General features: G+C 41.3%; 1 protein-coding gene across 2 annotated transcripts in view; it reads left to right on the plus strand.

The window, feature by feature from the left end:
• LOC118502767 (atrial natriuretic peptide receptor 1) overlaps nucleotides 1-14,952 on the plus strand; it is a 39,740-nt gene that overhangs the window by 896 nt on the left and 23,892 nt on the right. Inside the window, exons 2-3 of one of the 2 annotated variants that reach the window (XM_036035356.1) lie at nucleotides 3,586-3,984; nucleotides 9,045-9,071. In XM_036035356.1, coding sequence (XP_035891249.1) covers nucleotides 3,586-3,984; nucleotides 9,045-9,071 — 426 coding nt within the window. The remainder of the gene's footprint in view (nucleotides 1-3,585; nucleotides 3,985-9,044; nucleotides 9,072-14,952) is intronic. The other variant, XM_036035357.1, reaches the window with a different exon arrangement.

Here is a 14,952-nt window from a genome sequence, read left to right on the forward strand (position 1 = left end):
TTTATCGCCCTTAGCATACCCTACCAACAATAGGACTCTAATTAGAAGGGCATTTCTGACCACGAACCTATCTCCTTACACTAAACTGTGATTAGTTGAGCCGTACGAGTGTAATCAATCATTTCGGCAACTCCCAAAATGATATCAGAGCGCGCGACAGTCGACATGAATTAAGCGGATCTAATGTTTGTTAAACAACTTCCTGCTCCCGTAAACGTCGGTCGGTCGCAAACCGGTTGTGTGTGTGTGTGTGGTTTAACGCTACATTAAAATCAAGCAAACATAATAAGCGACCACTGTCGTGCGGCCGCTTTGTTGCTGACCGCTCAGCATAATTTCGATGAAGTATTGTTCTAAAATTAACATATTAATGGACATTTCCATTGACCTTGGCGTTTACATTCCTGCCCGGCAAGCTAATCTGATGGGTGATTGCGTTTACGGTGGTACGGATAGCTTGAAGCACTCCATCCGAGCTTCTTAACACTACCTAAAGCTTCCCGTTGGCAGACCGTTTTCGATATACATCATGTCAAACGAGGCCGAACTAATCTACTCCCGAATGTACTACTACCGAGACACCCGAGTGAGACAGAATGTTGGCAATTGATTTACAATAAATCAAGCGTTTCGTTCACTTGACAGTTCGCGAGGCGGGCGGGCTCTCGGCTGTTGGGAGCTGTGTCTTCCCATACATTAATGAGACTCAACATTTTTGCCCGGATCAATCGTCCTAAGCCTTTGTCTAAGGCTTGCTGTTCAGCCCGCTTTGGAGAAGGGAAGTTTACTAGCGACATAGCAAAAATAGCAAAATGGCCGATGGCGGTGATTTGTCAGCAAGCGGCGATCCGCTAAAATCCATTTTGACAAATCGCTTCTGAAGAGAAGGTGAGCCAATCAATCTGCGAGCGTGGTGCTTAATATTTCAAGGCAAATTGATTGATTGTGTCCACCGGTGAAATGTGAAGAAAATGGTCGTTTTCGAGCGCATGATGCAAGACTGTGATTTTTTTTTTATTATTATTACAAACCAAAAGAAATGGAAAAAATAGGTTCGCTTTATGCTTGAAACAGTGACCTAGAGATTGTTTTTCCTTGTTGGAAAAATATATAATCCTACACGATCTCTTCACGCCTCGCGGTCACCATTAGTGTCCGCTCGCTTGTGCAACCCTTGTTAATTACACCTTGACCGACGTGCCATCTAATCTTGCTTAGCATGCCGCCCTTTAAAAATAAAAAAGTAAAACAAATTTTCATAACGTAATAATGGTGTTGATGTCCGTTTGGACATTGGAAAATTGTCACCACTTCCCATTCGTGCCGTCCAACACCTACGTTCCATCGGCTTACCTGTGAGACCTATGCCAGAATCGTTTATTTTTACTTCGGCTAGAGCAAACTGTCTCGCTTGCTCTCACACCTACGATTGCCGGCGTGCCCTTGTTCACACGAGGGGCTTGCTCAGCTGTTGCGCCGGCTGAGAAAGACCCAAAACAACGGCCGCTCGCGGCTGTGTTTGGATGCGCCCCAAACATTCCTACAAGCAGCATTCGAGTAGCATGTTCGGTAGCATGTGAAAATAAAAGCCGAACCACATTCCCATCCCGGTTGGGTCAAAGGAGAGAGAACATAAAGCAAAACAACCCCCCAACACCGTCTTTTCTCAGCCCATCGTGCAACAGGTCGTGCAACTGCTGCGCTGGTCTTTGGTGCCTCTGGACCACCTTGCGTGGCGCGTCCCAGACATTGATAGTATGGCGAAAGTGAAAGGTGACAGAGTCAGACGGAAGGTTAAGTTACGAAAGGCCACCATATACATCAGGTTGCTGTAGTTGGTTGGTTCATGTTTTTTTTTTTCCTCCTTCCAAGCGATTTGCATTCTTCGTCTTGCTCTCATGATCATTGTCGAGGATATTTTTTCTTGAAGAAGGGTCTCTGGAGTCTCCTTTTAGTATTTATTCAAAGATAGAATTGATTAAATTTGTATAAAAAGAAGTCCTATTTGGAAGAATGTATTTCAATTATTGGAAGTCCAACTTCATGTCCTCAAAGTCCCCTAAAAGACACTACAACTAGATGAGTGGTTTTGGTCCTTTCTCACGTCCAGACCCAGATCTCCGGCCACCATTATATAACTCGCTTACTTTCACTAGCTTCCCACACACACACATGCCGCAGATAAGCAACTGTCCAAAAACGAACTGCTTTTCTCGCATCTGCCGACCGACCGACGCCGTCCCCGGGCTCGTTAGTTCTGCAACAAGAATATGACTCCAGGTCGTATCTCTTCACCAAGGATACCTGTGACAGTTGTGCACTTTTTAAGCCTTTCTTCAAGCACTTTAGCGTTTCGCAACTTCCATTAATTGCGATCCTTTTGCCTGCCGTTCGCCCTCGACTCGAAACATACAACAGGGACAGTAACGACGAAAGCCACGACAATTGACTGGGCGATATTGGGCGAGATTTGAGATTGTGACTGCTACTCGATTTGCTCTGTTAATGCAGAGTCCGGACACACTCGAGAGTGTGTCTTAAGATCTTAAGACCCTTCTTTGGGATCTGGGAAGGTGGAAAAACATGGCTGTAAATTACGGACCTGGATAGCTGGATGTCCTTTCGCAAAACGCTTTTTTGTTCCTTTCCACTATCTGGACAAGATTGTACCCGCCGGAAATCATCTCTATTCCACTGTGCCTTTGTTTTGTGCACGCCACCAACTAAGTGCCTTTTGGCGTGCCAGTAATACTTTCTCCTCACTTTCACGTGTACCGAGCCGATGTGTACACGGCTTCCCTAGTACAGACGATGGCGTACGGCGATTACGTTCTCTTTGAGCTTATCAACGAAGACGGCAGAAAAAACAAGAGGCCACCTAAAAGTGTCATTGAAATAAATTACGCATTCCCAACGTAACGCATTCCTGTCATCACATAAATTCTGCACTCACTCTCTCTTAAACGGTGGTCAGCAAACCATCTTTGGTTCGGGACGCTAATGAGCGTACGATCCCGTGGGACAGTCCGGCCACATCCAGGTGTCCTTCGGTGTCGCTTTTGGTTTTGGTTGCCTTGCATATGCATTAAAAATTCTATCCGTAAGGGTTCAATTAAGAGTTGGCTACTGTTTAAACCCGCACCCGCATTTGGAGATCTATTCTTGGGCCGAAGAAGCGGGGAACAGAAATTTATGGGACCGTGCTATTTTTGTCCTATTTACTGCCAACTTATCTCGTCTCATGGTCAATGGCGGGAGATCCGAAAGGATCTGTTTTTAGATCATGGAATTCGGAGCTCTGGTAGCTTATATGCAGACTACCCGCATGCGTAACGCTCACAGACAACCTTCGTGCTCGGGTAACTCCATTTTTGATAATGAAACTATTTAGCCACATTGTCCCTTTACGGAGCACATTCTCTTCATTGCTTTTCTCGCTTCTTGAGATGTTTTCTTATTACCAAATGGCGATCGGTTTGATTCCTGTAACAGGCGTTATTCTCACGGCAGTGTTAACACTTGAAATCTCTACAATATTTCGTACATTTCTTTCCTGCTCCATCCATGGTGATGATGATCCGCTAGACGTGTTTATTGGTCCGATATGTGATTACGTGATAGCACCGATCGCTCGCTACTGCTCCGTCTGGGGCATCCCGCTGATAACGTCCGGCGGGCTTACGGAAGCATTCACGCTCAAAGTGCCCAACTATCCGACGCTGACGCGCATGATGGGCAACTACCACGCGTTCGGGCTGATGATGCGCGAGATGCACCGGCACTACAACTGGACGATCCAGGCGTACCTGTACCACGAGTGGGACGAGAAGTCTGGCCTCGGCTTTACCGACTGCTCGATGGCGATCACCTCCATCAACCGTGCGATCGGTGGCAACGAAACGTCGTCCGGGACCTTCGACGAGGAGAAGGCCCAGTATGCCGATTACCTTCGGTTGCTACGGCAGATTGAGAAGCGCGCAAGAAGTAAGTATCGCTACGGACAGCAGTACTCGGAGGATCTTGCGGGATTACCTGGGGAAGGGATAATAGTTTGATTTATTGTGTTATATTGCTCTTGTTTTGGACTGTTTCCGCTCCCTCACCTTTCTACGTCCTTTGTGTTCTTTTGAAGGATAATTTTCGCATTTAGCACCCACCCGTTGACCTTACTGTACAGTTTCATCATCCTTGCTCAACCTTGCTTCCAGCGTTCTTCGTTCAGCGGGAACGAACACTCACGGCTCGTAACGAAGTCTCCACGGAAAGTGGGTTCTCCAAGGACAAATGCTTTAATTTAATTGCACAATAAAATGCAGACCAATTCCGACCGTTCCTGTGTTTGCTCATGATTGGAATGTGGGAAGATGTCTGTTTTTTTGTTTGGTTTACTATTCGAAATAATGATCGAGTCGAATACCATATTCTGGAAACGCAATCCTTGTTTTAATTGCTTTCGGTGGTTTAATCATCTTTTTGGAATCGGTTTAATGTCATTTAAATTAAAACCCCGAATATTGACAAACAATCAAGCAGTAGGTATGCATAATCCAACCGAAACGTGCTGTTTGATGCAAAGCAAAAATGAAATTGCAATCACGAGAACTGCGACTGCCCCCTCCGCACCAGAATAGCGACGGGAATGAGTTTTGCTCATTTATTGAACTATGCAGTAAGGTATTTTTATCTCAATTTTCATACTAACCTCACCCGCGGCTGCCAACGGTATTGAGTTATGGATTGTGCGCGTTTGTTTGCCAAAAACGTGCAAACATGCCAAACTTTGGTGATCGATATTGAAACCGTAGCAGCAACCGCCCCCCTAGGGAGAGGGAGACTCAACGCAACGACCGAATCCACCCTTCCCTGGTCGGTTGTTCCATTTTAATGGGATAGAATATGGAATGGATGGGTCCGCCAACACGCAACCGCAGCCGTGGATTCTACTGTACGAGCAGTTGAGCATATGATGCCGATGGTGATGTTAATTGATTATTTTATGGAAATCAAATGAGGTGGGTTTGGTGGGAGTTGATCCACAGCGTATGATGTCAAGTGGAAATAATACAGTAAAGATTAATCGCATAGCTAAAATTGCTAAATGACACGTCCAGTTGGCTTAGTGACATCTTGTCGCTGTCCAGAACATCTCCTATCTTGGGGCAATAGTCAGCATCCATAACATCGAGGCTGCCACCAGGTCATACTAGCACACTGGCTGCCAACAGGTCATACTAGCGCCTGAGGAAACGTCTCCACTGGAAACACCTGTCGCTACATTTATAGTCCTAATACTCATATATGCCTTTGAGACATGGACTGTGTCCAAAACAGATGAAATCCTCTTAGTCGCGTTTCTAGAGCAATATGAGTAGGAGGGTTTTTTGGACAGACACTCGAAATCAGAGACTCAATTGAATAATTCGCCATCGTTATCAATACGGAAAGAATCGAGAGGACTCACCAGGTTAAATGCTTAGGGGTTATTTTAGATAACAAGTATAAGATCCATGCTTATATTGACTGGGTCATCACTAAAGTGGCTAAGAAGTGTGGAATGATAAGTAGGCTGGCGAACGATCTCGTTTTTTTGGGAAAGTTTACCTCTATAAATCACTCATGCTGCTCGTCGATTCTGTTTCCCGGCATTAAGGGACAAATTGCTAGGCTTCAAAGGTTGCAAAACCGTTTTATGGTAGGTTAATCTTGAGCTGTGGTCGACGTACGCGGTCTACTGTTATGCTAGATATTCTACAATGAATGTCTGTAGACTGCACACGCAACGCAGATGAGCCCGTAGTTCCGAACTCATTATATCATCGAGCTTACACGATAACAACTCTTTGTTGTTCAAAGGTATTCAAAAGTACAACAGATTGCGCAGAGAAATTAAGAATGCGAGTAACTTGCAGGATTTCAAACGCAGATGTGCCTTATTTGTTAAACAAACTTTGTAATGTTATATATGTGAGGATGTCCCCTGTCACTCTTTAATGTGTAGCTGCAGTTGTCATCAGGATCTACATGATGATGATCAGATTTTTGTTTCTTAAAAATTTGGATAAATTAGATTAAAAAAAAAGAATTCGATAACACAAGTTTGAGACACGCACGCGCAAAAGTGGAATGATTGATATCATTTTGAAGAGCTAGCGCTCAATCTGAAAAGCCACAGTAAGATTCATATATTGATGAATATACGTGGCTAATTTCAGATACAGTAGATTTTCCTACTTCGGAAGGCAGTCCCTGATTCCACTCGTTGTTATTAGGGAAACTGGCCTTATGCAAGTCGCAGTGGTGTTCTTAAATGTAGTGAACCAGTTCCAGTCAATGGTTCTCGGTTTATTATGTAAAGAATACCTAGGAGTAGCATTGATACGAAATGTGACCCGGTTTTCTCGGTGGAAGCATGTTGGTCAGCTTAGACGCGTCATTCGGTGGACTCTTCAAAATGCTAGTCGATGCCACCACTTACTCGTAGATTTTTACTTTTACTGATGAGCTTAAATATCGGAGTGAAAATATCGTAAAGATAATTCCGTCCTTCTCAAACCTGTGTTGGGGTAAGAGTTGGGACTTTTCATCATTATCATCACCATGAATTCTCCATTTTGACACATATCCTGAAGATGAAAAATTTCTTAGAAAAGGCTTTTAATTCCTTTATTTAAGTCATGCTGATGAATGTGCTTTGGGGTTTTCAATCAGCTTCCACATTTGTTTATAGTTCACTAAATTAAATTTTAATCCTTTCAAGAGGGGAATGTGATGATTTAATTTTGAAGTCCAGTTTTCACTAAATAATCGAAGAATGTAACTTTACTAGCAAGACTCTTCCATAAAGCTTTCTAAATAAGTTTCCCTTGTTTTTTTCCCCATACCAATCACCCAAGTGTAGTAGCTCACGCTTCACATCAAATGAGTGAATGGAAAACCCTCAATCCAATGTCACCATCCTCAAGCACACGGAGCAAATCCAACCTGGGCCCCAGGAAGGTATCAAAATGCTTTTAGAACGAGAAATGGAATACATAATCCTCGCAAGCATTGGGGCACTTCCAATGCTGCAGTGCCTGCGGTATAAAATCATTTAATACGCATGAATAGTCTTTCGCAATGCTCTGTGCTCTATCATTTGCAGATCCGTTCTTTACGCCTTATGACTTTGTCATCGGTTTTTGAATTGATCATGAGGGAAGAAGCGGACCCGCCGGTGGAATTGGCATCGACAAAAGGGCTACCCGTTTGGTTCGATCACTTCTCGAACGGATACTTTGTCATACGTTCTCATGCCTAACCGGCGGCACAGAAAAAAAAGGTAATGCTTTCCCCTTTTTGCATCCGAGTGTTCCACTCAATCACAGAACGCTGCAAACGGGTGAAAATGATTTTATTTGCAAAGTCATCACCGTCAGCAACGGTTCCGGTCTGTATCGGCAGTATGTGTGCAAGTGGTTGGTAGCTGGACAAAAGAAAAAAGCAGCCTACTACTACTACTGGCCAGGGACAAAGGGAACCAGGGACGAAACTCGAGGCGTTCCTTGAAGCGTATACAAATTATGAATTTGCACCACCAGGACATGCGCTCATGCGGTTGATATCACTTATAAGCTTCGTTTCGAACGAACCCACTTCCCTGTAATCGGCATTCGTTCGGTGATTTATGGATTAACGATGATTTGTCTGTGGTTTAACCGAGCCCAGGGGGGTCTGCCAATGGTGCTGGGTCGCAGCTTATTGTTTCCTGAATGTCGAGCTCTTTTGACACGAACCATAAAACATAGGCTCATGCGATTTCAGTGCACAAAATTATGGCTTTTCTTTATGGGTGTGACATTCCATCACACCGACCGCTTCGTGTCGAACTATCGTTGCTATCTGTGATGGATGGAATGAGCCCGATTCTTGTGAACAATGGTGAAAAAAATCTGCAAATAATAGTGACGAGCTTTTCCTGCACGCACCCCAGCACGGATTCCTTATCCTCAAATTAATTTGTTAAGTTTTGAACGTTGACCTTGTCTAAATACGCATCAATGCTTTTTACAGGGCATTCCGGAGGGTTTTTGACACATTTTCAGACATGTTTGTTCTTGTCCCGATTTTTTTTACGCATTCCCATGTATTTGTTTATGTCTCGGCATTTGATTTCGATCCGAGGTTTTTCAACGCGTTCCCATGAGTTATTGGTTTCATTTACCAATGATAAGAAAATATGTTATTATTTCTATTATTTATGTTTGAATATTATCCAAGACGGTGAGAGTCGCTGTGTGAATATGATTCTAATATACAAAAAAATATCAGCCAGCAAAAATAAATGACACCTCTTCACACAGGCTATTGAATCCTGTTTGGATCGGATCTCTGTACACTCTCTATCGGCCTCCTGACTGACTATCGGTCTCCAGATGAATTGTAGTCAAGAGAAGAAAATAAGTGCAGGCCAAGACCTGTCGAGGCCGTAGAGCAGCATGCGAAAATAAAAAGTAAAGATATTTTAACACAATGTGACTAAAGCTACATAGCATGAAAAAATATAAAATTTTACTAGTATCTGATGATCTGATGATGATATGATCTGATGAAAAGTAATGTTTTACGGATTTGGTTTTTGGCTCTGACTATTCAAGACGATCTATCGTTTCTCTATTTAAATTTTGTTTACAAATCATGGCTGTACAAGTCCATATTAACATGATTCATTCTATCACGTAAAAAAATTTGCAGGACAAAATAAAAAAAACATAGGAAATATATGGGGAAACCCAACTTGGGACAAGAAAAAAAATAAAGGAAATAGAACAAACATATCTGGAACCGTGTCGCTAAATCATGGGAAAGCGTCTAAAATCGCCGCAAACCCCTGTACTTAACATTCCTAATAATCTTAGCGCCCTTTGTTTTTTTTACCCATACTTCTGTTAATTTTCTGTAAAATATCTTTTGGCCTACATAAAATCATACCTACTAACACTCTAACTCTCATTAACTAGTTTATTTTTCTACTCTTCTCTCATTTCATCACTCACGCATCCATGCAGTTCATTTGTATCGATGGAATTTGGTAGGTGCGTGCCTAGCTTCTTGAAATTGGTGCTCGTAATTCATCTGATTTCCTTTCATTTCTTCTATCATGTGCATGGTTTTGAATAATTCTCCAATGTGTTTCATTAAACAAGAATAATTTAAAACTATTTAATATTAATATTATTAGTCAAGCAATTTTATAGCTTCTCTTCTTAACAATATATTTAATTTGCTTAATTTATGTTGAGTTTACTTTCAAAAAGAAGTAAATCAAGCTGCATGATTCCTAAAAACCTTTTTTATTCAACGTAGAACACTTAGAAAAAAAGCGTTACAATTTGGTAACGTTACAGCGTTACAAAACCGACTGGAGCGTTATTCGGCCAATCGAAATAATGTAAGTAATCCCTCTACGAGCAACAAAATCTAGGCAATCATTGAATTTGATTAAATCTTACGAAATTGGGACTTTTTTTTAAATCGAACAGCTTTATTTTAAGCTGATTGAACAAAAATCAATAATAGAAGGAAGCATGGAACGTATCAGGCAATAAGACCCTTCCCCAAATTGCTCTGATTATCTCGATGCCAGTTTCGGCATTTTATTGCACAAAATTCGCCTAACTTAGAGTTGAATTTTTAACACCCTCACTGCACGAAATAAACGAGTCACGCTTCACGTCACGCCTAGCGAAGAAGATAGTGCGCGGATAATGGAGTGTAGATTTTAATTACCGAAAAATTGAAATTGATAGCCCTAAAACACGAATCCCCGAATGTCCCAAAACAATGCGGGAGGAAGCATTTAATCTCGGCGAAAGTTTCTTGGGAAAGGCTAGCAAAAACAAGCTTACCCTGTGAATGCACACCCATTCGGCCGGGAGTATTTGGGCCCTTTCGCTCAAGCCGTTATAATCTCGATGAAGTCTTCGGCTGGCACGTTTCGTGTGCCGTGGAAAGAAACCTTTGCCGAGCTAAGTTACGGTGTTAAGTTGTCGTCCTATTTTTACGGATTAGTTGCAGCTTATCCTAGGTGAAGAAGGAAACTTTTGTGGATCTATATTTAACTAAGGAAGGCTGCTTCACTTTAAATGCGGAAAAAGTTTAACCAACGGATAGCTGTTTCCAAATAGTAAACGACCAACCAGGGGGAAAATTAATAACAAACTACTGGGGTTGTCTCCGTGAAAAAAGGAAGGTTCTGGAGTTCTTTTGTAAGGACGCTCCCTTCGGGGTGAATTTCACTCAGATTCTTCTCCGTTGCTTTGAGTTCAGCTTCCTTTTCCCAACCAGCGTTAGCCGTAGTGTACCGCTTGGCTGTATTATTTACCACCGAAGAGGGACAGTGGGGTGGAAAACTTTAAGACACTGGCCAACATTCTTTACCACACTATTCTTCATCACAACGCCAACGACCCTGGTCGAACGGAGATGGTAAATAAATTCGTGTAAAAGAGAGAGAAAAAAACCCGACTATTTTTCTCTCTCTTTCTCACTCACTATGCGCCATATCGTACGGTATGGTCAACGCTTGGGATTTCACCCGGGAAAACAGTGGGAAACAGCTTTTGTTTTGAGTTTTTGCTGCCGTCAATTGTTAGCTTTTCATTACATCTACGCGCTCACGGCCACGAACAGCAAGCAAAGTATGGGAATGTGCCATATTTTCTCCTAGCTGGTAGTTTCCGGCGACAGGAAACTGAAAGGATATAGATACATCTCGTTCCAGTTTTTAGTTTGTAGATACATTTTTTTATTGTATAGAGTTAGTGATGAATGTTATGAAGAAAGGAGCACAGAATTATCCTGATCGATTCGTTTCCTCCAACAGAATGACATCTCAATCGATCGAAATCTTCTGTCTTAATAAGTATTGGCGGGTTGGTTTTTGTTTGGATCAGAAATTCCATCCAGCCGTGTGTGTGTGTGTGTGTGGTAAAAACTTCCCAAGACTGTATAAAGTTGGAGAATCCTGTCCTTCTTCACACAGTTGCCAGTATTCCATACAACCGGCTTCAAAGAGCAACATATTTTACACTTTAGCACGATTTGCCCGCTTCACCTCTGGGCGGGATGCACCCAACACATGGGCAGGAGGATGCACGGCTCTTTGTATGCTCCCACCCCCACCGTATGTATGTCGCATAGACCACGTGCATGCATATCATGCCACGGGCCATAAATTAAAGCACTTAAAAACTCAAGCAATTTCCATGCTTCTCTGCACGGCGCTAAGCTACTACTTTCTTCGATGTGCAGTGGGAACCACTGGCTACTCTGTGGGACAGCTTGTCGTGGGCGCTTGAAGAATGCTTACAAAATGATTAAACTTTCGATGTAAAGTGAATCGAGCGAGGGTGGTGCCATTATGTACGACAAAGCTTTAATTAAATTTGCAGCAGGAAATACGCGCGCTGTGAGGACATTTGGTGTTTTGGGGTGAAAAAATGTAGGGTGATTTGAATATTGTGGTATTTAGACAAAATGTGGTTCTAATTTAGTCGTTAGCTATAGTTTAGAAACGCAAGATGATGGTACAAGCCAATAAACATAACTGTAGGTGAACTTGATGTTACAAGCCGTCCCAAATATTTGAAATAAGCTTGAAGGTAAAATTGAACCTCATCATCAAGATTGATTTATATATTTTATAAAGCGAAATTATACGAATTAATATCTATTTTTTCTTTTAATTTTACTTTGCCAACATCATGAATACTCTTGCAAAACAACACTGGTTAGTTAGATAAATGTATTTACTATTCTCTCTAGTTGGCTACACAGTGCGTGACAGAACTTCACTAGCTCCACTAGATTTTTCTAAGTAATTGGAAAACTTGAAGAGCTAGGCAAAATTTGTATTGCATAAAGATGTATTGTATACATTAAAAATACGTTTCATCATAAGGTTTTTTTAAATATTTTTCGGCACATTGATTGACACAGGGTTAAAAATTGCTTCCTATATCAAAACTATGAGGCCACTTACGCAAATTCATTGTTGTAAATTGAAATCATCATTTTAAAATTCTGCAAATATTAGAAGTAATGAAGGAGGCTCTCAAAAATTCTTGAAATAATTTCAAACAACTATTTTTTTAATATTTAGTGAATCCTAACCAGCAACTATTGAAAAATTTTCATCACACCTTTGCGGAGCATCTTTTCTCCTGATTTCTTGACGATGTCCTACACATTAATGCAGTATCATCGCAAGGTATTTTGAAGTTTTCCTATTGATTTTTGGAATATTCCTGAAGCTTTTAACAGTTTTCCAAATCATTTGTTTTTCGTTACACAGATTTTGGACGGTTTCATAGGTATTTTTGATTTTTTAATATTTTTTAAAATACTTTGACTCTTTCTGGAAGGAATTTGTTTTTGTAGCATTGTCCTTCTTTGTTAAGTTCTACATAGAGTGAAGATGTTTAAGAGATAAAGATACATACGAGGCTTAACCAGCCCTTGTTATAATATTATCAAGTAATAAACACGTCATTTTTTCTGGGTTATTCTAGTTCTAGTCCAAGTTTATTCCTTCAGCTAAAGGCAGAAAACTTTATTAGATCATAATATACCATGGGACATACATACAACGTTGCTAGGTACGTTCTTCATAGCTGATACATTTATAGTCAGTAAATTAAAAAACTGAGACACACTTTACTGAATATTATTTATTTTGTTTTGTATTAAATATTTGCTTTACGTAAAACGATTAGTAACTAGTTAACTACAAAGATTCCGTATAAATGCTAAAAACATCTCTAAGGATTTTGTTATTTTATTTATTTGACGCTGTATTATACCTTTCAATTATTTTTATGGCTATTGGAACTTTTCTTTTTAATCGGAAATTTGTCATAATAGGTTCTATTATTCAGTGTAGTTTGGCCGTCCATTTCCGTTCTAAAACAATACGAAAACAAATTCCAGCTCGATTCGCTGCCTCCTTAACGATGCCCAAAAAGTACCCACAACAAGCTTCCACACCGAAAACTATGTAACGAGCAGCCTTTGTTTGTCAAAATTCAATCCATTCTTTTGAAGCTAACGAGCCACCATCCATACATTTTCGTTCTTTGAAACAGTACCTGGCGCCTCCATCTGTGTCGATCACTGGCCTACCTTCACTGTACGTCGAAAAACGGTGACACACCCCATTCCACTGTTTGTCGACCAAAGAAAGGAAAACAACGAGAAAGACATCAATCCAGCAGCAGCAAACAATGTGTCGGATGTTTGTGATTTCAGCCTGTGAAAGTGAAGTGGATTTTGCAAATCATCAATTTGTAGCCCCGTAGCCAGAAACAGTTGCCGGTGTACACGGATCGGGTGCCTGGTGGCAGCGCTAAACCGCAGTACAATCGAACGAACCGCGTAAAATTAGATCACAGAGACGGTGGCATAAGCGTGCACGTCACTGGCTGCCCGGGATGAAACACAGACAGCAGGAAATTACTTTTTCATGTGACACGTGTAATAGTGCCCCAAAAAATGGGGGGGGCGACATTACCTTTGGCTTGAGCAATTGGGCAACAGCAATAGCTCCGGTCGCAGGTTGTCACAGGATAGTGTTTTTGATGAGGAAAAATATTAAATGAATTGCTTTGATACTCAGGACCAATTTCGATGCGCATGTTTTTCACAAAATTCAAAAAAGGGATTAAAACAGTTTAATAAATCCCTTCAAACACCAAAAATATCTTATTTCATCATCTACTCAACAAAATCAAGACATCTTCAACCCTGCACAGCAACCAAATTTATTCAAGTTGTCCCATTTTATAATCTTTTTTCGACTCTTCGCCCCTTAAGAAGATAACCTGCTAGTGCCGGTAAACCAATAGAAGACCAAGTTTCAGGTGGCCAAAAACCCATCCTCCAACGACTTGGAATCTTTCCTTATGCTCAATTTCCTTATTTGCATGACTCTTTCCCCTTCTGTACCCAACGGGCAGACGACTGAGTTTGCTCTGAATGGCTTTGATTTGCCAGTGAAGGCGTTATCAGTTTTCCGATTTTCTTTCCCTTCCGTGTACATGAATATTTTTGACTAGCTTTAGAAGTGCTTCCAACACCTTGACCTTTGATGTGAAACTGTAAGGCCAAGTTAGTGATTGGTAGGGAAATTTCTCTCAGCAAGATGTAGCTTTAGAGGTTGTTTAAAGTTGTTCTTCTTGCATTGATTCAGACATGTGTAGAATGTGAGGTTTCTTATTTTTAATGTCAGTATTTTTAATATCTTTTCTTAAATCCTCTTATCTTTACCTTTTTTCCATTTCTAACCCCTAAACCTTACGCAAGAATAGTGAAATTTATTGCAAGTCCGTTGTGCCTACAGACAAACGCCCAAAATTTACGCTGCTTTATTTTTATAATCCATTGGTCTTAAATCCAACCACAGTTTTCGGAATATTGCCCGATGCGTCCACTTCCTGTTTTTTTTTCTCTCTCTGGTGAAAAGCCATCATATAAATCATTTCCGTTATGACGCTTCGGTGGCGTTTTAGTTTTTTTTTCTTCTCCCATTTTCATTTGTGTGTGTCTTCGCACTGATAAAACGCAAGGTCTTGACATAACTTAACGTACTGGGTTTCCCGGACACCCTATCGCCGTCCTGCCCACGGGAGAGAGTAAACAATACCACACGCACAAAAACATTAGCTCGAAGGTACGGTTTGGGTCGGCTTTGCGTGAAAAAGCATCCCACTGTTTGTTTCGTCGCACACACACACATTCACTATCCTGAAAGGATTATCTAAGCTTGTTTTGGAATGGTTCAAATTTCCGTAAGCAGAAGGAAAACAAAAACCCCGTCCATGAGCGGTGATTTGAGTAGGTAAAAGTGTGTGCTGGAAAACTCAAGGATGGCATTTTCGCCCCAAACCAACCGGATCGTACACGTTTACATCCAACAAT

Source organism: Anopheles stephensi, chromosome 2 (genome assembly GCF_013141755.1).
Source record: "Anopheles stephensi strain Indian chromosome 2, UCI_ANSTEP_V1.0, whole genome shotgun sequence".
In the NCBI taxonomy this organism is placed as follows: domain Eukaryota; kingdom Metazoa; phylum Arthropoda; class Insecta; order Diptera; family Culicidae; genus Anopheles; species Anopheles stephensi.